Source organism: Pecten maximus, chromosome 11 (genome assembly GCF_902652985.1).
Source record: "Pecten maximus chromosome 11, xPecMax1.1, whole genome shotgun sequence".
Classification (NCBI taxonomy): Eukaryota; Metazoa; Mollusca; class Bivalvia; order Pectinida; family Pectinidae; genus Pecten; species Pecten maximus.
Window position 1 is genome coordinate 36,986,851 of NC_047025.1, and position 23,533 is coordinate 37,010,383.

Genomic DNA, 23,533 nt, shown 5'->3' on the forward strand with positions numbered 1-23,533 from the left:
TCTAAATCTGTAGTTTTGTATGACGTACGGACTGACCTTTGTAGACTAGCTAATTCTGTGTCTGTAGCATTGTATGACGTACGGAATGACCTTTGTAGACTAGCTAATGCTAATTCTGTAGCATTGTATGACGTACGGAATGACCTTTGTAGACAAGCTAATTCTAAGTCTGTAGTTTTGTATGACGTACGGACTGACCTTTGTAGACTAGCTAATTCTGTAGCATTGTATGACGTACTGACTGACCTTTATAGACTAGCTAATTCTAAGTCTGTAGCATTGTATGACGTACGGAATGACCTTTGTAGACTAGCTAATTCTATAGCCCCGTATGACGTACGAACTAATCTAGATATACGAATTGCTAATGCTTAGCCTGTAGTTGTATATGACGTATTGATAGATTTTGTCACTTACAAATACTACGTCTCAAGGTATGTATGATGTACTGATTGATGAAGGCGTAATCTTCCTAATTCATATGTACATTGTGGATATGTACAATCGCTTGAAATCTTAATATTGACTTTTACAGTTCACACAAAAACAGCAGATTGTCAACGACATCAGGGCACGGGTAAGTTCTGTTAAAAGATTTACTTTGCACTGAAGCCTCAGAAAAAATGAATATATTACAAAATACTTCACCTTCGTCTATAATGTCCATACACAATATTTTACATTCGTCTATAATGATGTCCATACAAAATACTTCACCTTCGTCTATAATGATGACCATACAAAATACTTCACCATCGTCTAAAATGATGACCATACACAATACTTCACCTTCGTCTATAATGTCCATACCAAATACTTCACCTTCGTCTATAATGATGTCCATACAAAATACTTCACCATCGTCTATAATGTCCATACAAAATACTTCACCTTCGTCTATAATGATGTCCATACAAAATACTTCACCTTCGTCTATAATGATGTCCATACAAAATACTTCACCTTCGTCTATAATGTCCATACAAAATACTTCACCTTCGTCTATAATGATGTCCATACAAAATACTTCACCTTCGTCTATAATGTCCATACAAAATACTTCACCTTCGTCTATAACGCCATCGCATCGCAATCAATTATGAAATCACTGTATTTAAAGTATTGTTCACAAAGGTGATCTTAATCATAATTTCCGATTCACTCAGCTGTTAAGCATGTTTAATCTGTATCTAATCCCATAACAATACCTTTTTATAAAAAAAAAAGAAGGAAAAAAAGATGTTTAAAATACTAGATATTCAAAGAAAAGTTTACTGAAATGGTCTGTTCTGTACATTAATGGGATATTATTTTAACAATTGCGGCACTTAATTCTATCATTTTACTTTTTGTAATTTGCAGGCCGACGCGGTAAGTGTTTGCTTCAATACTTAAACAAATATTTCTGTCAAAACGTCTGAAATATAATGACTAGTGTAATTTTTGGTGATGCTGTTAACCAGAAAGGTTAATTGGACCAGACTTTCAAACCAAGTTAATCTTCTGATTCAAGTCGATATGTAAGTCTTCAAACAGTTTTGCCTATTGCCTTACATTCTATAATTCATATGCATATCATTAGAAACGTGCATTTATAATGTTCACTAATACTGTATTTATCTAAGATCCTTTCTTGTAAATTAAATGTTCACTTCTTTTGTAAAATTGATGTTTTGTTAATATTGCTGTTTGTTTAGAATAATTGAGATTTTTCATTTGACATGCTTACATTTACGATTTATAAAAAAAAAAGTGTGTACTTGATAAACTGTGCCTAGTATGTTTGTGTTTGAATAGAAGTGCTATTGGTGTGCTCACTGTTGATTTTATACTAACCCCACGAAGTCAATTCACCTCCTAGCTTCACTCTGTGTTTCGTTAAACACACCCTCGCTCCGCCCCTCCCATTTCCTAAAGTTTCTAGGATACGTATTGAGTAATTAATACCACCAGAATTCCTGTTATCTTCAACAAATGCTTACAATGAATACTAGAATTTGGTTGAAATTCATTTTCACTGTTTCACTGAAATTGTATCGTTTCTCTACATGTATATCACCTGCACGATGCGTTCCCGCGATACGACAATGAATACTGGCCAGACTACCTGTATCAGAGATCAATGTAAAACCTTGATTTGTGTGTTTACACGGCAATAAAAAGAAATCATTCAATTGGAATTGTCAGGAATACCTTACGAGTGGATTTTAAATGTGTGTCCCCAGAATATCTGTCTATATGAACTTGTATTGATCAACTGGATTAAAACAGTACCTCTATGGATGTGATACATATTAATAAGTCGGGATAAGAGAGGACTTTAAATCACAATTCATTTAAACAATTTTCAGACTTTGGAAAACGTTGGTCCGGTATATGGATATCATTTAACTCGATGTATCTTTAGAATAGGACAGACATGTAGGAAGGCATTTGTGGTGGGCGATTCAAGCGTTCAGAGTGATAATAGATGTATAGGGTTATTACACAGCACTGGCAGAGGAAACAGGTCAAACTCTTGACAGCTTTTGAATAGACTATAACCATGAATAAATGATCGTGCCCTTTCTATCTATTATTTAGATTCATTGAAATACTTAAATGACATTCACGCATTTTGAGATATGAATACCTTTTATTATTGTTAGTGTAATAATAAAGGTTTGTGTAATGATGAAAGAGGTGTACAGATGTACACTATGGGCCTCAAATCTACACCCGCCTGTCAATGCTCTTTTGGTGTTTGTTAAACCGATAAAGTAGGGACAAATATCTTGTCGACTTTCTATTTGGTCACATGGGTAGTTCCCGAGTGAAGTTAGGGAACAGTAAGTTAGTTACCGTCTGGTATGAACACCCTGTCCACCGCGAGCACGTACACATTGCAGGCGTCACAAACATGGCGAATCGGTGGCAAAATACTGGTTTACGTCTTGATAATATGGAACAAAACATTGATTTCCATGACAACCGATTGGAGCAGATACATGCTAGAAACGACACTCATTCAGCCAAGCTGCATGCTATGCGTCAGGAATTAGAAAAATTAAGACTAGAAAATGATTCTCTTAAATCTGAAGTGAATACTTTACGATCGAATCCTAATGATATTAAAATACTGCCACAGGAACTGGCTCGAAGGTACGAGAAACAATATGACGGTCGACCGTATTTTGATGAAAAGGATCCTCCAAGTTTCTACAGAGATTTACCACTAACAGACCGTCCTGGATACGATATGGGTCGCCGGGCTCCCAAATATGATGATGGGCCTTTAACGGACCGATCGGAACGGAATAGACGACCCCCATCCCTGGACCACCGGTCCCCGCCACCTCCTCCTAGAAATGCTTTCGAGGATATGTCAAGAGGACAGATGAAGAAGGAGCTAGATAGAATCGAGCTTCATGACGGCAATTTCAAACCATATTCTCATCACAACTCAGGAGGAGGGGTAAGATTCATTGTTTAGTTTACAATCCTGTCGTTTCTATCAATGGGAGAAAGGTCAAATATTGTGTTGGCTCACTGCTGCTAAATGAAGTCATTGGCCACATATTTGCTATTTTGATTAAACTTATCTTTTATCACATTAGTTGACGCATTGTTGCAATTAATTACCATTTTTCTGCCAATGAATGTGTTTCCATAACAATAGATAAACATAAAGTGCCGCATCAAAAGTTTTGCCATTAATATGGGGTTGTCTGTGAACATTCCCATTAGCTGCTCATATAGTTACTCTAATACTGCATGAACACACAAACAGTTACCATGTTATTTATACTGACACTGTGTAAACATGGAGCGCCTCCTGCTGGAATTAGGCCAAATAATTTTGTAAATATCTATAAGTGTCCTCTCATTAGCAAACATGTTTTATTAAGTTATTGACGAGCTCTTACTTTATGTATTTACACTTACAAGAGTAAAGTGAATCAAGCGCCCTGAGAAGCCTCTGTTTACCCCATTGAGATCAGTGTATGGTGATCTGTATTCAATGAAGATTGCGTTAAGTGGAGTAGGGATATTTTCAAAAGACTGCGTTTGTCACCAAATACACATCAGGGACGTTTTCTGTGGGAAAGCTTTTCAATATGATGTTTTTATTACGCTGGGCTGTTCTGATGGCTTTTTAGCTATGTATGATACAGTATAAGTTCATACATCCTGCGCTTACATTCAACTTGAAGTGTCAAGAACATTAGCTTTTGTGGAATATTACACTATATTTACATTTCGAGTGAACCGATTGGTATTTAATCAATTCATTCATAGAGTATATCTTGCTGACAAACAGCCAACGACATATTGGTTGTGTTTCTCAATACAGTATCATGTATAATATCCTTTCTACCACAATACCCTGTGTTATTCAACTCTCAGACTATCAGTTAATCATTACAGCTGTTGATTAACAATCTGTTTATACCACACGTGGTAAAAACTCTGTACGCATTTTGATTGGCTAACACGGTGAACTTTGACCCAAGCTGCAATTGTTATTGACGTCATCAATAATCTAATGACGTCACATCACCGGGTCCCGGACGTCACCGGTACACTTTATTTGCATACGCGAAATTATACTTGGCCACGTTTCCCTTTGATTCAAGCCGATATTATTGTGGTAGAAACAGGTTACACGACTCGAAATTGTTGGATATGAAATTTATTTCACACTCGTAAGTTATTTTTTTTAAAGTTGCAAAAAACACTCGCTAAAGCTCGTGTCTTTTGTAACTTTTAAAAAATAACTTATTCGTGTGAAATAAATTCCATATCCAACAACCACTCGTTGTGTAAGCTCTATATATCTAGTTTGTAATAGTGGTCCTCTGGCGATATACAGGTATTGTCATGTAATAGGAGACCTCGTCTGTCGAAACACGAATTAAACGTTACGCATTATTTGCAAATCCTGTAAAAAGGGGAGATGCTTGTTTAAAACATCACAGATAGTTATTTAAATGAGTATTTGTTATGTTTCTGTATTGAAAGTGTTCAATATTTTGTAATATCACAGAACATTTGTTTGGCGATTGACAGCTAGGAGATTGACTGTAAAATATGTACGATAGAGCACGGTTCTGACTGTTCTAACGGTAGTTTATTGCCGGTGTTACACCATTGTATACATACGAGTCACACCTAATCCATGTTATGTAATCACATTATTGTCATACCATGCTATGTTATCATAGAAACAGTCGGCTTCTGAAATATCGAGGTAGATCAGTCGACCTTTGTTACCTTCTCACAAAAAAGACCCTCAGGTGAAAATAGTAATTTTAGTAAATTGGGAGAATTGTAGATATTTCAGTGTTTCCAGGTTGAGCTATTCATGTGAATCTCATTTAATTCACGTTTACAACTAACACAATGATCGACAATAACTTGAAGGATTTATTTCGAAATTTGATTATTTACGTGTTATTCAGTCCAAGCTAAACGAGTGATCTGTAAAAAACTAGGGGCTTCTAGTAAATTCTGAGATCAATACTGAGATAATGTGTGGCATAACAGAAATACCGTTTATTTAGGGGGTGAAGTTAATTTATGAATTTCAAATAACTTGGATAAAGTTATTCAGTCATATATATAAGTTATACAATCTGAACTATGTAACCGATATTACGACAATATGAGTTCGAATGATAAAGGTTTGTCGAAGTAAGTCTGTCCTGTTACAACAATCATGTAGACCACCATGTCCTATGTAACCGATATTACGATAATATGAGTTCGAATGATAAAGGTTTGTCGAAGTCTGTCCTGTTACAACAATCATGTAGACCATGTCCTATGACGACACATCATTTACTGGACAAGGTTTAAACCTACAACATTATTCATTGTTACTTTACTTATATTTATGTAAACCTTTTTAAGATCTTATTCTCAACAAAATCTTAACATACACTTTAACATCACACACCGCATAATTGATGCTCCGTCAATAAAAGCACTTACTGACTACAAGATCATTATTGATACTAGAGTGATCATATATATAGTCATGTATTGCCGAGATGGCTTTTTTTTTTATCCGAATCACGGGTTATAAATGTATGTATATTAACAGGAGGAGGGAAATGCCCACGTAGAAAACGATGTGTCGCAAAAGAAATACAATGAATGTGACATGGTAGGATTATTGCACTATATACTCTCATCATTATATAATCATGACTGTAATGCATGCGATACGTTATAATATAATCCAATAGTTCAGAATAATTATGTATACATTTTATATTATAAATAGTCATGTTGATAGCAAAAACAATTTAATTAACAGAAAAGTAAGATTCAATTATGACCTAGTCGGATCTATGTTATTACACACACACACAGACACACTGTAGTTTTTAGTCATCTACTACTTTTATTAAATTGCACCTTGAATTTAATCTACATTCTTCATGTCTATGCAACTTGTTTCTTGTTAAGTTTTTTATGATATGTTAGCCGTGGAGTTTTATAGTTATTAAAAGTGTATTTCCCAACAAGTCGTTCCTATAGTAAGTGGAGTAGACGTTACATTTACACATAACATATATACCGTTACAGGCAGAAATACCATGGCAGTTATTCATGCCCTATCACATGCAGAATATACAGGTCTGTTGATCCCATCTCTATTGCAACATACAGTAACGCTAATAATATGTAACTTAAGAATATGACAACTTTATCTTCATAGCAACAGAATCAGTTATAAAGTGACGTAATGAATATTAACAATTACATGGAGTATCAAATCTTATAACCTACCTTAAATTTGATATCCAATACTTTATATAATGGTATTCAATTGTTATTAATGTCTGCATATTAACGATATATCAAACTGGTACATGTGTTCACGGTTGTGTATACTGCGATACAATACGACATGTTGACTTGTACTTTAGCCACATCATGACAACCCGAGACCTGTTGCTCACCACCAGCGTTTGTATGAACAACCTGCTCAGGTGCGTTACAAGCACTTCCCTGACTTAGTTGTTTAGAGTCATTGTATTACGTAGCCATGTTGTGATTTAACCCCTTTCCCTTTGCATGTTCATTTCATGTTAAAACACACATTCAAGTTTGAAATAAACAGAATCATTAGCTATTCAAATAATGGAGGTTAGGAGCATGTCGAAAAAAACTACACAATTTATTTATCAATAGCCGCTGTATATAGCCCAATGTTGTTGCATGCTTACCTTCCAAGATTGTCGTGATGGACATCATTTAGAGTATTCGCTATTGAAACACCCGTATAATATATTACATACTCCCTACACGTTACTGAACATCATCCAATAAATGTTGTGAGTAACCATACCGTGAGAGACGTACTTAGAGCGTTATATGAGGTGGCATTGATTGAAGTGGTGTGATGTTGTCTGGTTCCAAATCTTTACATAATGTTCATACCGGTGGTTATTTTGTTGTAATATATAATTTACTAAAACTATAACATGTATGAGTAACATTTTCTTCGCTGGTGTTTCGTGTTAATAGGTTTGTGGCGTAAGTCAGTGGCGATTGTGACAAATGTCAGTGGCGATTGTGACGTATGTCGGTGGTGATTGTGACGTTTGTCGGTGGTGATTGTGACGTTTGTCGGTGGTGATTGTGACGTATGTCGGTGGTGATTGTGACGTATGTCATTGGTGATTGTGACGTATGTCAGTAGTGATTGTGACGTATGTCAGTGGTGATTGTGACGTATGTCAGTGATGATTGTAACGTATGACGTTTTACAAATATAAAAAGGCGTAAAACGAATAATGAGAGTACCGATAGTAATGAGTATAATTCTTTGTTTCTGATTGGACAGCGCAACTCACAACATTCTGTGTCGCCGGCGGCAAGCAATGGTTCAAAGGTTGGTTTTGCACAAAGGCATGGATATAGTAACTACTATAGACATTGTTTTATACATAAAAAAAAACAAGGAATATCGGTATTCTTAATGCACTCCCAGTTTCTCCTTGCATGATATCATAAAACTGGTGAAGACACTCATATGCATTCGATTCCAATAAAGTTTGGTCTTTTGCTTAATGTCAATGGTGACTATATATATATAATTTTACAAGGCACTTGTTGAAACTTCCGGTTTGCATTTCAGAAATCTATTCGATCCGAGGTTAGTCTTTGTGTGACATTGTGGGGCATGCTTCATATTGTCGAGATCAGTTTTGCTGAGTGCATTTTATTGCACGGTGATCCAATTATGGTAACATAAAGAATATTGTTTCCTTGAATATCAAGCCAAAATCATATAGCTGACATTGTTTAGGTAACAGGATAGTGGATACCAAACTATTCTTTACAATATATTTATATGAATGGCTGTATCATTATTTGTTAGGGAAGCGGAAGTTATATGGCGTTTGGAATACTTCCTATCTCACTTTGTTATCAGGTAGCCTGATCGTGTATGGCTGCATAATTGTCAGCTAGATGTTTGAATTACTCCATATCACTCATTGTTTTTAATGAATCTGACGGTGAATGGCTGTATCATTGTCAATTAAATGTTTGAACTATTCCATATCACACATTGTTGTTGTGTAACCTGATAGTGAATGGATGCATCATTGTCAGCTAGGTGTTTAAATAACTCATCAACATATATTGTTATAAAGGAACCTGATCGGCTGTATCATTGTCAGATGTTTGAATTAATCCATATCACACTGTTATAAGGGATGTTTTCTTTACCGCTAATAAACATCGTTGTTAGGGAACCTGATAGTGCATTGCTGTATCATTGGCATTTAGCCAAGTTTGCTGATTTGTAATATGATGATGAATAGTTATGCTATATCTTTAAAAATGTAAGAAAACTTTATTTAAAACCGTTGAATTACATATAACTGTGGTATTCTGCTTATTTCAAAGGAATATTTGAATATTAAGTACACTGACGCTATCGGTCAGTTATTTTCTCTGTGATGTTGTATTTTCATTTCTTTTTTTTAGTTTGTATTAATTTGCAGGCTTTATGAGTAAAAATTGATGGTCTATCTAATTTGTGTAGATTAGACTTAATTTCACACGCTATTATTACTCGTACTTCAGGAACTGCAGATGGTCTCAGGGCATATAGCTCACCATAAGCGTTTATACGAGCGTCCTCCGACTAAGGTGTGTTGTAAAGTAGTTAGTTGATTATATAGGCATATTCGGAGCTTTCCTTTTTTCATTTATTCGGCAGAATGCTTACCGAACACGAATGTTTGCCTTTCTTAATTACTTTATTTCTATCGTTTTTTTATAGAGCCTTGATGCTTTGAAATGTAAAGATTTGTGAATTCTCAGTATTGTTAATGTATTTTACACGTCAGGCCCCGGTTAAATCAAAATTGCCTTCCTTTAGCCTAAGGAAATTTCTTAAAATAGTCTATAAGAATGCATAACATAATTCAAGTGAACGTCGTCAACTGTTTTATTTTTACCTTTAATCCAATACTGCTTTTCTATGGATTTTTAAAATTAAAGGATTTCCCTAGGTTAAGGAACGTTGATTAAACCCGGGACAGGTAGATTACTTAATTAATATGTAGTATAGTATCGAGCATGTTACACACCGCTTCGTCATTTGCCTCAATAATTATTATAATAAGAAAATACAATACCAGGTCATTATCTTTTTTAAATGTGCGCAATATGTTTTGTATAACGATCGGTGAATGCGTAACTATTATATATATATATACATGTATAAGTCGAACAGTTAGGTATCGATAACGTCTAGCTGGTATGATCGTTTATACAGGCAGACTTTACCAGTCTTTATATATTATGTAAATACTTTATCAGTCTACTGGCTTTTACTTTATCAGCCTTCAGGCATAGACTTTTCAAGTCTACAGGCCTATACTTTATCAGCCTTTATACATGTATATACTTTATCAGCCTTTATACATGTATATACTTTATCAGCCTTTATACCTGTATATACTTTATCAGCCTACATGCCTAGCTTTATCAGCTAATATACAGGCAAAGAATGTATCAACCTTAGCGTATTGTACATTTTTACCGGATTTATAGCATTAGATTTATAGTTAGAACATATTTAGCTAGATCACAGCTTGTGCTGGTATAATCCGTGTATGCAGGCGTGCTAGAAAATATAAACCTCAGCCAAGTGGTCCTTTCTGTAAGGTTGGTCGCAGCTTAGGGGATGCGTTCACTTGCTTGTCGTAGGAATCATAGCAGGACGAACAGTATGGCATATTTGTCATTGTTCAATAAACACTGTATGAATTACTATATTGTTTTCTAGCTATGCTATTCAACTATGTGTGCATATCTTTGACAACAGTTTTTGGTCGCTTTTTATGAGCTTTGTAGTTGAATTATCAGTCCAAAATATGTTCCGCAACCCTGCATACTTTTCATTCCAATGAATATTTGCACCTTTTCCATTTATGTATCAATTTTTTTGAAATTCAAAATATCCCATGTACAATGTTATCCATTTGATCAGGGTTTGATGTATTATATTGATACAGAGACGTATTTCACACCTATGCATGACTTTCATTTAGATATGCGATAGGACTATTTATCTTTCGTTTGCTTCATAAAACTATTTGTGTTGTATAAAAAGAAACCTTAAACGCATTGCTGACCTATATGAATACTGCTTGAAACTTCTATATTATATATGTTCTAAAGCGATGGAATAGAATGCACCAGAACTGATGATATGGCTTGTGATTTATCGAGTGCTTTTTGGGAAAATTTTATTTAACTCTTAATAAATCCATCGCTGGCGATATATTTTTTTCCAGCCAGCAAATGATGACGGGGTTAAAAGCGAAGTTGTTGAAAACAAGGTTTGTCATACACAGTTTGTGGTAGTCACTTAGATCAGGTCAAATGATCTTTTGCCGTTACTTATATTTGAAGGGGTATTCTCGAATTCATATTGACCTGCTGTTTGTAATTGCGTTGACAAAAATATGTCAGTTCGGGAGAAAGGCTTTTGATGTTTGGATGTACATTTTGCTTTAACAGCTGTTTTTGAAATTGTCTAACTATTACCGGCTTTAATCTACACTGTAATTGCTTCTATTTACCAATCTGGTACAATATCTATTCGTACCGAACCCGTTATTGTAAAGCTGCCGTTAAGATTGTGGTTTTATATGTGTAATTTGTATACATGCACACTCCTTTAGTATCCTATGTTTACAAGCACTTCCCTATAAATGTACCTACTTGATATAAGATACACAGTGAGTTGCCGTCTGGTAACTTCTGACACTATTTAATTGGTCTCAGATACTGATAATTTTGATACATTTACATATGAAGAATAGTACTTCTAATATATTTCTTTCAGGAATGTATACATAGAAATTAAAAGATAGAGGAAGATGCTTTATACGTTTTACCATTCACATAATATATTGAATGTGTAAATACGTGTTAAAGGTGGTGACAATGATTGTGGTATTTTGGTTAGGTTTGAAGTGACGATGATTTTTTCTTTTGATCATTTGGTAAGGCTTGAAAATACGAATGGTAAGGACATCTTACTTCCGTGTTAATACCTATTGTAACACATTATAACAGGAGAGCTAATTGTTGTGTGACGATACTGTATTTTAGGGACCAGGAGTCCTCTCTCGATCCATACCACACCATGAACATCGTTATGAGGATGACTTGATGAAGGTGTGTTCACGTATATCTGTTTTAGTAATTATAAAATAATCGGTATTTTTATTCAAACTGAGTTGAAATTTTAAAGTTAATTGATACAAAACATACCAATTGGATTAGATGGCAGACTTTCAACATACAATATCATATTCTTGTTTACAGATAGTTTGAGATAACATTTTCTTATTATTTAGTTAACTATTTATCTTTAGTAGACACATTCTGGGTCATTGATTGCTAAACAAATAAAGTTTCAAATAAAGTAACAGATTTCTCTGTGACAAGGGTTTGACATACAATGTTGTAAAACCAACATAACACATTTCACATTTCAGACCTCAAGTCCGAGACGTAGTCAGGTTCGTGATTATTAGTGATATTTATTTCCACAGCTTTTTATTCTAGTGTGTTTGTAACGGAATATGTACTCTTCATATCTGATAAACATTTCATTTTCATTTTACTACATGTACATGGCTCTCGCTCTCTCTCTCTCACTCTCTCTCTCTCTCTCTCTCTCTCTCTCTCTGAAACATTGTTTCAGTAGTTTAGTTGTATCTTTAACAATAGCTCAATAACTCTTATTTCATTAATTGTTTTTATCATGAGAACAATTGGCATTTGTACTCCTAAACTCTGAACGAAACAATAACCACAATGTACAGCCGTTTTCAGTTAACCATATTTATGTATGTGTTTCATTTTCGGACAGCTAATCTAAATATATCTGCTTTGGTCTTCCAAGCACTACAGTATTGCCATATATATATTTCCAGCGAAAACTGTTTAAAGATTGAACGACAAAACAGAATCAACAGACGAAGCTTAAAACAAAACAAAAACAAAACAAAACCGAAATAAAACATAACAAACCAAAAATAATAAAAATAAATCGATGCGTCTTTAGGTTGCTCATTCGCCCTATGTTTTAGGCGTTTTTTAAGAAAGAAAATCAACTAATAAATCAATATCAAGTTTCATAAATCTGTAAATGTAAAAATAGATCATAAATGTTTCCTAATTATCATATAAAGTTTTATTCACATTATAAAATACACTATGTAATGAAATCTACGGAACAGACATGATTTTTAAAACGATTTCCTTTTAGGATCCCGGTGTATTGATGAGACCAATAGAAAACCATGAACATCGATTTGAAAACAATCTGGTTGAGGTCTGTTTCAAATATGTAAAAACTCTAACGAAAATATGAATTAAGATAATCAATTAAACGGTGAAAGTAACCTCAAGGAGGTGTGTAAACCGCTATACACAAGTAACATTATATACATTTATTACACTGTTGTGATTTTACAAAATAAAAATATAATTGCTACATCCGATTAATGAACAAAATAAATTTCTATTTCTATTTCTTACAATATATTGATTTATATTTATATTGAAAACGAAAAATGTGTGTGGGAAACAGCAAAAATAAAAGTAAACATCAAGTGGCTCTATTAAAACGTTGCATTTGCTTTGCAATTTCAGACAAACAATCCTCGACGCAGCACGGTTTGTTTGACAACCTTTGATTATGATAGATACATACATACCAATAACGTTGCTTACTATTAAGCTTGAATAAACACGTTGAATTTGTGAATGAACTTAAATGAAAAGCAAAACAGCACATGTTGGAATAGATTTCCTATACAATGTAATTTAATCTTTAGATATTGAAAAAAAACCAAAAAACAAAAAAAAAACAAACAAAAAACGTTTAAAAGCAGAAAGATATTACGACTAATTGATAGACTTCTGAAATTCATTTCAGGATCCGGGTATTTTACCTCGACAAGTTGAACATTCTGAACACCGATATGAAAACAATATCATTGAGGTCTGTTTAATATATTTTTAAATTACATATATAACACTTATATTGAAAAACTTCATAACCTTTTCCAGATCATCGAAATTCTCATTTAATATGGTGCTTTAACCATTTTTTTTAATCACAGATACCAAGTTAATATTTTTGAAAATATACAGATTTCACCCCAATTTAAACGTTAAATAAAGATGACGAGACAATTGTTTTCAATAACATTGACATCAACGAATATGTAAATACAAAGCCGAATAAACGTTCCGTATATCTTCAATCAAACCGATATCACTGCATATGACACGTCCATGAGTTGTTTAATGTGGTTTCACAATTTCAGACAAACTATCCGCGACAAAACAAGGTTTGTTGGTGCACAATTGTATAAAACACTGCGATTTCTAACGCCTGCTTACAATATTATTTAACGTGTACTTTTTTAAAGTTTGTAATTCATATTTTGGTATATGTAACACAGTGTGATGTTGTCTAAAGTGCAACATGGCGACATTTCAATCGATATACATGTAATATCAATGTTGTCTGTGTTTCATGCTACTAAATATCTAAAACTTAAATAAAAAAAGCTATTGTGATAGCGGGAGGGCATTGGTGTACTTGGGTTGTACGCTATGGATAGTAATGAGCGTGACTAATCGAAGTTTGTGGATTCAAAAATTATTGCAGCTGTTTCGTTTTAATCTTGGTTACTTATATTCATGTGTCTGTTAATCATTTGATATTTAATATATATCATGCAAATCGAACTCCATCAATAGGCCGATGTTTTATCCCGGTCATTTACATTACTGTTATATTGCCACTGTGAAAAAAGGAAGTTATAATTTTAATACTTTAATACTTACTTGACAGCATAATAATCTCTAAACTGGTATATAATGTTGTAAGAAACGTGAAGATATTTTTCTGTTTTTAAAAGATAAAAATTAACAATATGTCGGTTAAACTGACTCCTTAACACTAGCTAACTTCATTTTCAATGCTTCCGAAGTCAGACATAATTTCAGATCTATCTTTTAATAGAAAACAAATATTTCCAAATTTCTGTCACGTAAGATATCAAGTGAGAATGTCGCATGCTACGTGATCACTGCCACACAATCTGTAAAAGTGCAATCTTAAAATGAAGGAAGATTCCTTTTGACATAGTAAATATTTTGTCATTTTATCAAAGGAGGTAGTATTACATTTGTATGGAAGGAGTCATGCAGAATTGACAGATAGCAACACGTTTCTGATTATTCGTTAATCTTTCCTTTGCGAAATATTTACCCTAATTTCGATTTATGACGATAGATATTACGCAATTTCCACCTTTGTTTTCATCTTATCTTAAAATAATACATGCTTTAACTTACAATTGCATGGATAGATTAGTGACTAGTCACAATGTATACTGTTAATTCCGTCACCGTAATCTACAATCATCACTTGATTTGAATACTTTTTGTCATCATTTTATTACGATATGGTATTAAGATTTTATTCTTTATATACATTCTTTCCTAATGTTTATGTACATAGTATACATTTTCGGTGTTATAGTATACCTTTTGCTTCACATGTTTTTTTCTATTATCAAATAAGAAAACAACCTCTAACTATCGAAACTCTTTTTTTTAATCGGATATATATTTTACTTTCGAAAGAGATGTTATCCAAAACTATAAATAAATATTGGTATGAGTGTTAAATAAGTCACGTACCTGATGTCGAACATTAATGTCTGTTAATTAAATAAATTACTACGCATCTAAATAAGATATATTGACAGATACTATAAAGTTTTTAACGTTTTGAGCTACTTTGACAGAAGTATATGTTCTGTGGGAAAATGTCCGTTGATGCATGCATGCGCATTAGTTGGAATCGATCCTAACGTCCAAAGGGATTTTGAATTTCAGATTATGCACAGGAAAGAGGTTAGTCAATTTGTCTATGAAATTAATTTACTGGTTTAACATCACTAATATGCAGTTTAGAGGTGATGGAACAATCTTTAGATTTAGATATATAATCTGCTGGTATTTACTTACCAGAAAATAACTTTTCAATACTGATATTATCATATTTTTCTAATTAATAACTTATTCATTTATAGAGGTGTTTATACATACTAATTTACTGATGTTTTTCTTCGTATATAGTCAATATAGTCTGATAATTTAGTGTGAATACATTGAAGTGCTGTGTTTGTGAAATACAGATGTGACCGGGTATTTTTATTTCTGATGATAACCAACTCTACATTTCATTTTGATTACGTCAGTGTTAGGAATTGATGCTTAATATTAAATGATGTTCAGTCACATCATTGGTGTTTTCTTTGCCGTTTTAATCACAAAATAGAGATTGAAATCACCAGCATGAAATGTATTATTTGACTTGCTGCATTTCCAGGTTCAGAAATGTGTACCGTAATACAATTCTTAATCATTAAAGGCACTTGTTTGAACATAATAATCTTAAATCATTAAAATTCAAACATGTGTACCAAAAGGCATATGTGTACCGTAATAATTCTAAATAATCAAAATAGCATGCGAGTACTGTAACAGTCAAAAAGCACTCAAGAGACACGTGTTTACATATTTAACGAAAACATTAAATGGATATGCATGTAACGGAATAACCCGAAATCATTAAACAAACATGTGTGTACCGTAATAATACTGAATAATGAAAATGGCATGTGTTTACCGTAATGAACCTATTCATTAAAGGACATGTATGTACCGTAATACAATAAATCACTAAAGGGACTTGTCTTTACCGAAATAAGCATGAATTATTGACCGAACATATGTGTTTCGCAATAATACTGAATTATCAAAGGGACATGTGTTTGCAAAAATATATACATGTATATAAAAATATATACATTAAAAAAGTTCCTGTCTGGAAAGTCCGTAATAAGGCCAGATTAATACAGACGAAGTGTGTGATATAAAGTTTGATGTTATGCCAACCCCGGATGTAAGTATGTGACGTGGACATTAAAATCTATTACTCCTGGTTTAGTAATAAAAAACCCTGCGATAATTGATGATTGCGTGGATTGATACATGTTTAGGGTGTATCTTTCCCTGGTCATTATTTTTTTCCGTGGATAGAGTCATTTCTCGATGGTAGCGTTTGAAGAATAAGCATAGTGTATTGTACAGTATATTACACCTTTGGTGATAGCGGGAAAGTCATATGATCTCAAATACAACATGTGTACTATTTGTATGGACTAGAGACTATGATATAAGCAGTCAGGTCAGATGTTGACCTTTACCCTTGTGACATTTCTAGGATGATACGTTGTCAGAAGGACTATTCTACCCGGATGCGTTACTACGCCCAGAAGAAAAGAGGGTTCGTTATCGTGACTAGGCACATTTCATTGATTAGTTTCGCTTCTTTACTTTGCATGAAACACTTTTATACTATAAACTCTTTATCTATCAATATAAACAGCCGAAAAATCTATGTTTTAACTAGTTAACCAATTGATTTCAAATCCAAACAGTTTACATTCAAGACATCAAAACAAGTTTGATATATTTTCTTCCATTATTTCAGTTCAAAATACTGATAATTTATACTTGATATCTGCTCGACTTTCAGTTTTGTATTAGAACCGAAATGTAATTATTTAACAACTTAATTGCTTTATTGTTAACCTAATAAAGCTTTGTAGTAAAATGCCTTCGTCGGCTTCTCCACATCTAACGACTGGAGCATAGACTGATCCAAACATCATGCAGTTTTAGATATCAAAGATCTAATATGCTGTAAACTCATACCAATTACGGAAAAAAATCTTTATGAAATAATGTGTATGGTTTGATACAGATTTGATGTGAAGATAAGAAAAATTCACGTTATTATGTAGTTAGTATTAGAGTTGCAGTTTGGCTATGGTCCAGTCATATCATGGCCAACACCGTGATGTCCGCAAGCAAATAATCTACTTTATATTTAGACTTACATGTACATATGTAGTGAGCACACGTTGAGCAAATAGGCAAGGGTGAAGGAAATGATCTGTGAAAACGTTTTACTATTCGTGTTTATCAAATGTTAAGGCAGTTGTTTCATGAGTTTAAAAATTGTTAAGATATTGCAGCTCTGCATCTTATTACTTTGATCTTATACAATATTTTCTTATCATTATGGTTATATAAACATTGCATGAAAACAACTTTCTAAAATGCCTGTGCGTCATTGCTACAATAACGGTTTATAGTCTGTTTCATCTGAATGTGATATATTAAAACATATTCCCCTTGTGTCAAATGTATTGTTATATAAGACCGAGTTTAAAATATTAAAAGTTTTATGAGGAAATGTTGAAATTTGATAACCTTAATTATAGTGCGTTATAACAATATGAAATCAACGAACTGAAATTCAACAAACAGAGAACGTGCACAGAGCTTTATAAACGACAAATTAGCGCGTATAAGTTTGTACTGAGTTATTAAGTTTGGTGATAGCCAGAAAGTTACGATTACAGCGCTATATAGTCCATTTATTTCATTATGATTCAAAATGAACTCCAAGTAGTAACCATTGATTGTTCGTAAAGCTAATGGAAAAGGCTTGATTTATAACTTTCAAATGACAATCTTACGGATTCAGAGCGATGTGTAATTTAACCTGCTGACCAACATCTAACCTACACCTCGTGGAATGAAAATACAAATTCGATTTTAACAGTGATAATAAGTTATATAATTCATGACATCAATAGTGCATGTGCATGTGACGAGATGTTTATCGTTGTATTCAAAACCATGCTTATATTGCCTACAACCTAAGTGGATACGTGTTGTAAGCTTACTTTTGCACTATATACTGTACATTTATATACAACATAATATATGCAATGAAATATATTATTAGATTCAAAACAACATAGTTATCACTTAAATGAATAGATATGAAGCTATTCTGTTGTAGCAGGCCGGGTTTTAATTGTAAATACTGTACATAGTTGTATGGTCGCCTTCTAGCTTCAGGCTAGGGGGAATTTCCCTTTAGCTCAGTCGGTAGAGCGGCGGACCAGTAAGCCGAGGGTCGCGGGTTCAATCCCGGCTGGCTGCACACTACTAGATCTACTCCTTGAACTTTTACACTGTATTGGACACGACGGCTCTCAAAACAGCTAGTACATAAAACGTACTATTACGACACGTTTATCTTATATTTTTATAATATTACCAGGAGCGTAATACATGTATCAAGGTCCATGCGTACTTCGCTTTATGTTGTTTTCACTGTTCTGAAATCTTACCATTGTTTTGATGTTGTTTCCACACTTCTGGGATCTCACCATTGTTTTGATGTTGTTTCTAGTTCTGGGATCTTACCATTGTTTTGATGTTGTTTCCACACTTCTGGGATCTTACCATTGTTTTGATGTTGTTTCCACACTTCTGGGATCTTACCATTGTTTTGATGTTGTTTCCACACTTCTGGGATCTTAAATTTGTTTTGATGTTGTTTCCACACGTCTGGGATCTTACCATTGTTTTGATGTTGTTTCTAGTTCTGGGATCTTACCATTGTTTTGATGTTGTTTCCACACTTCTGGGATCTTACCATTGTTTTGATGTTGTTTCCACACTTCTGGGATCTTACCATTGTTTTGATGTTGTTTCCACACTTCTGGAATCTTACCATTGTTTTGATGTTGTTTCTAGTTCTGGGATCTTACCATTGTTTTGATGTTGTTTCCACGGTTCTGGGATCTTACCATTGTTTTGATATTTCCACAGTTACAACTAATTATTGTATGCTTCTCCAGTGCCGGGATCTTACCAATGTTTTTCTGTCTCCTTAATTGATGTTTCGGTCATTCCTATCGATTTTGTATTTCCACAGTTTTGCGATATTTCCTTTTGATCTCATTTCTCTTTTGATGTTTTTGTCTTTTTATATCGACCTTTAGTTGGATACATGAATCGGACGCCGTTTACCTATGAGCAACTAAAAAGAGAGATTTTTTCCCTGCATTCCTTTTTTATATCTCCTTGCATATATATAATATATTCGTCTAGAATATTACATTATCTCGCCTGCACAGGAAACCCACCAACCCTCCAGACTGTTTTTCAACTAATGATTTCATCTAATATCTTAATTAATAAGGGATTTCTGGAATTATCCTTTACTGGTCTTGCAATATAGGAGATAAAGGGGGTATTTGGACATGGTCAACTAGTAAAAGAATATTTCAGGAGCGCACTAATAGATCACCCCGATGCACATGTAATCGCCTGTTTTACCGCAGTCTAATATTTCCTCTAGTACATGTGTGCACCTCTAATCCTTGCTTACGAAGCTAGACCATTAATATGACACTGATTGAACTGTTTTCCCTTTCTTTTAACAAAAAACAATCACTTGCTATATACCTTTACAGGTGAAACAAAAGCTTCCAATGCACGACATTCATCGGTTTGAACAAGTTCACAAGGTTAGTTAAACTGAAAGGTAAACAATTGCGAATTCGAACTTATTTAGTCGATCAACAATCGCTAATTTAGTATCAGTTTTGGAATGTGCCAAATACTTTTATTCAGAAATGGTATGTGCATTGATATTCAGTAGACACCAACACAAATTCTTTTAATTTGGAAACTCAAACTATACAAACGTGTAGATGATTGACTCATATTTTAAGTAAATGCCATAAAGATAAATGAGCTACAAATCAATAAAATACAGGGGAGCTGTATTTAAATTTCAGACCGACAATCCAGAACGTATTTATGCGGCTTCTATGCAGGTTTGTTGTAATAGGACCTGATGTCACAGAGTTGTTATGTGCTTGCATCATTCTATATCACGCTAGTTCTAACTGCTACATTTGAACATCCTTCTTCTTTCCACTGAAGTGTCGAGCCCACCTCTATGACCTTACCTGTCGTGTTTGTACTAACCCTACCTATGCAATGCTAGTTCTTGTCATCAATGTAATCTGGCATCCCCGAGAAATAATGGCGTACTCTGTTTATACCTAAGCGGTCGGACACGGTCAGTGGTTTATATTTCTTGCATTCTCCCTTAAGTTTTGATGTCATTCTGCAAATTAATATGAAAAAGGACTTTATCAAATGGTTGGTGGTGTCATCAATGAGTTAAAGGAATTAAATAGCATCCACCGCGAGCCAGTTGATGTTATACATTTTGTAGTTGCTGCTGTGAAAGCGGCGATCGTACACCGTAAAAATGGCTATTTAATATAATGAATCACACTGTTGGCTATAGTATCATGTTTATTTAAATAAAATAAGAATCCACATAAGGTAGTAAAAGTCGAAGGAAAACAAATTTAAGGATGTCAGAATTAAAAGATCATAACTTACATTACGCGTCATAATACACATTGAGAGAAGCTTGAACATTATTTTTCCGCTTGATTATTTAAAACTATTCAAAAATAGATTCTTGTGGTGTCTACAAATGGTTACTGAGTTTTGATAGTGATTTGGTGCCTTTCTATTCCTCGGTAAGGCGTCATTTAAGGACCGTCATGTCATCACCGCCAGTTAAAGGGCTCCCCTACTATACTCGGAATTCCGTTCAGCCTCTAACACTCGAACGTCTCACTGTGTTCTCTTAGCGAAGCATTAGACCTGGAGTTGTCCCTCAGGTCTGAATATCAAAATCACATTTGATATATTTGAAACTAAGTCCGTTCAAAATAAACTCAGTCGTTCCGAACCTATCACGTTCAAACTGCATACAGCAAGCGTTCTCGGTGAAAGCACTTGCAAGGGATATTTCAAATATGAAAGTCAAGGCCAAGTTTACATTTGTGATATATACAAATAGAATTATCTAAACTAATTAATTTTATAATGAAAGTAAGTTTTTTAGATCAACCAAACCTGATAATAATATGTTTATGAACTGCATTTGTAATTCAATATGGTGACTTCTAGTTATCTACGAGTTTAAACCTTTTACCGCTAGCTTGTTTTGGTTCAATGGAAGTAATGACTTTTATGAAATTTCCTTATTCTGATAACAAGCAATCAGCATCTGCAGATATAAACCAAATCTGCAATCCGCTTTGGCCGTTTTTGAATATTTCTTAAATTCGAAAGTACATATGCAACATTCTTTACAATCTCTCTATGTACTCAAGACATTTAAAAACGTATAGAACAGGTGAGCGCATCTTTATAATTGGATTGTTTGCTCTGTATGGGTTATCAAAAGACATTGAATAGAAATATTTGACTCGAGCCTTTATGTCATAATTCACGATGGAATAAAACGGTTTAATGTGATAAAACATTAAAATGAAGAGTAATTTAATCTAAACGATGACACTACTGGAATAGGTCTTTTGTTAAATCCCTTTAATGTGTGTAAATTGTATATTGCGTGCTGCATAAAACATATACCACGCTATTAACGTAATTAAACAGTCACGTGGAGGTATAAAACATGGAGGATATAGCGTGCAAATAACATGTAGTATTAAAATGTATATGACTATCAATATTTGCCGTTAAAAACATTGGGTGAAGTAGATTCCAAAAAAATATATTGCAGCTTCCGGTTTTATTTTGACGGCATAACAGACGATAACTGTATGAAGGCACTGCGAAGGAAACAGAACATCCGTTATGAATTTGACATCGACCAACACAAAATTCTTTCCTGTCAATTATTATGGTTGAGAAATCAAGTTTGTCCAGGAGAAGACACATTGAGATCAAAATATTTTTAAATGTACTAAATGGCACAGTTTAATATATCTCGACGTTTCATAGCCGAAATTTATAAATATTATTTTTTAAAGGTAAGTTATTTCTGCTTTATGGATGACTAGGATTTACATAAAACATTCACAAAGATGATGCGTTTCCAACACCGTTGGACAAAGCATATGATCATAATTCAAACGTGGTTGACATTGCAGTCGCTTTACAGGTTTGTGTCATTTACTAAATATATAGTTATGCAGTAAAACAACGGTATTGTGAAGATATCTGTTTCATATATGTATTTTTAATTACATGCATTTACTTCATCACTATAAAGGATTATATGACATAAAAGAATTATTGGACAATAGGTATCGGCTACGAATTTACAACATGTATGCTAGTATTGTGTACAATTGGACTATACACCTGTAGCTATTAGAAAGATATATGTACATTTTCTTGTATTTATTATGATAAAGTGTTAAACGTTCAATTCACATGCATTAAATCCATGTCAGCGGGAACACATTAAAGGATATACAACAGTAGCTATGTTTCTATATATAATACCAGGTTGTATATAGCAAATCGTACACATTATTTCATGCCGTCTTTGAAAAGGCGATGGCATCAGCGAACTGTTTCACATGTCTTAGAGGTTGACTTCCGTAAGATTCCATAATATCCATGAAGTAATTAAATTATATTATTATACGTTTTTGCTTAATCGGAAGTGAAATATAAGAATAGAGAAAAAGTTAACTAGTCTTCTAATTCTTCAATTTTTGTTCAACCTCAATCCTAATGTAGGACATTTTTATAACGTATTCTTATTTTCATTACATGAACAGTTGTCTAACTAGTTTTATTTATCTGGTCTGAACATAATCCCTGATCTGCTGCCTTTTCAGGACGTAGAAGGTGCGGGGGTAGGCGTATTTCTCTTGATCAGGACAGATTACGGTGGTTACGATGACGTCAAAAAAGCATTCGAACGATGTTCTGGGGAAACTCCGGAAAGAAAACTCCTCGGATATGCATCATCAGACATGGTAGATACATCTCTTGACATTACATTATTCATATTTACATCGTTTATGATTTAAAATGGCCTTGTGTTATAAAATATAATAACAACTTTATCTAAACGTCTGCAGTCTTATCTAGGCTCCGTATATAGACGGGCACAATTGTCAACATCTCTAAGACTTTGTAAAATAAGGCACATAGTAAACATGTCTGTATATTTAAATACATATTATATCTAAATGAC

At 33.7% G+C, this 23,533-nt stretch overlaps 1 protein-coding gene across 23 annotated transcripts in view; it reads left to right on the top strand.

Annotated features, from left to right (window-relative positions):
• The window catches only part of LOC117337344, a 73,670-nt gene that overhangs the window by 47,218 nt on the left and 2,919 nt on the right, over window positions 1-23,533 (top strand). For 6 of the 23 annotated variants that reach the window (XM_033898276.1, XM_033898275.1, XM_033898280.1 and 3 more), the window contains 20 exons: window positions 536-577; window positions 1,363-1,371; window positions 3,128-3,454; window positions 6,086-6,148; window positions 6,574-6,624; window positions 6,918-6,980; window positions 7,838-7,885; window positions 9,088-9,153; window positions 10,809-10,853; window positions 11,632-11,697; window positions 12,021-12,044; window positions 12,797-12,862; window positions 13,183-13,206; window positions 13,469-13,534; window positions 13,863-13,886; window positions 15,448-15,465; window positions 16,841-16,903; window positions 19,959-20,012; window positions 20,286-20,324; window positions 23,172-23,312. In XM_033898276.1, the coding sequence (XP_033754167.1) occupies window positions 536-577; window positions 1,363-1,371; window positions 3,128-3,454; window positions 6,086-6,148; window positions 6,574-6,624; window positions 6,918-6,980; window positions 7,838-7,885; window positions 9,088-9,153; window positions 10,809-10,853; window positions 11,632-11,697; window positions 12,021-12,044; window positions 12,797-12,862; window positions 13,183-13,206; window positions 13,469-13,534; window positions 13,863-13,886; window positions 15,448-15,465; window positions 16,841-16,903; window positions 19,959-20,012; window positions 20,286-20,324; window positions 23,172-23,312 (1,299 nt within the window). The remainder of the gene's footprint in view (window positions 1-535; window positions 578-1,362; window positions 1,372-3,127; window positions 3,455-6,085; window positions 6,149-6,573; window positions 6,625-6,917; window positions 6,981-7,837; window positions 7,886-9,087; window positions 9,154-10,808; window positions 10,854-11,631; window positions 11,698-12,020; window positions 12,045-12,796; window positions 12,863-13,182; window positions 13,207-13,468; window positions 13,535-13,862; window positions 13,887-15,447; window positions 15,466-16,840; window positions 16,904-19,958; window positions 20,013-20,285; window positions 20,325-23,171; window positions 23,313-23,533) is intronic. The other 17 variants (XM_033898281.1, XM_033898278.1, XM_033898282.1 and 14 more) reach the window with 17 other exon arrangements.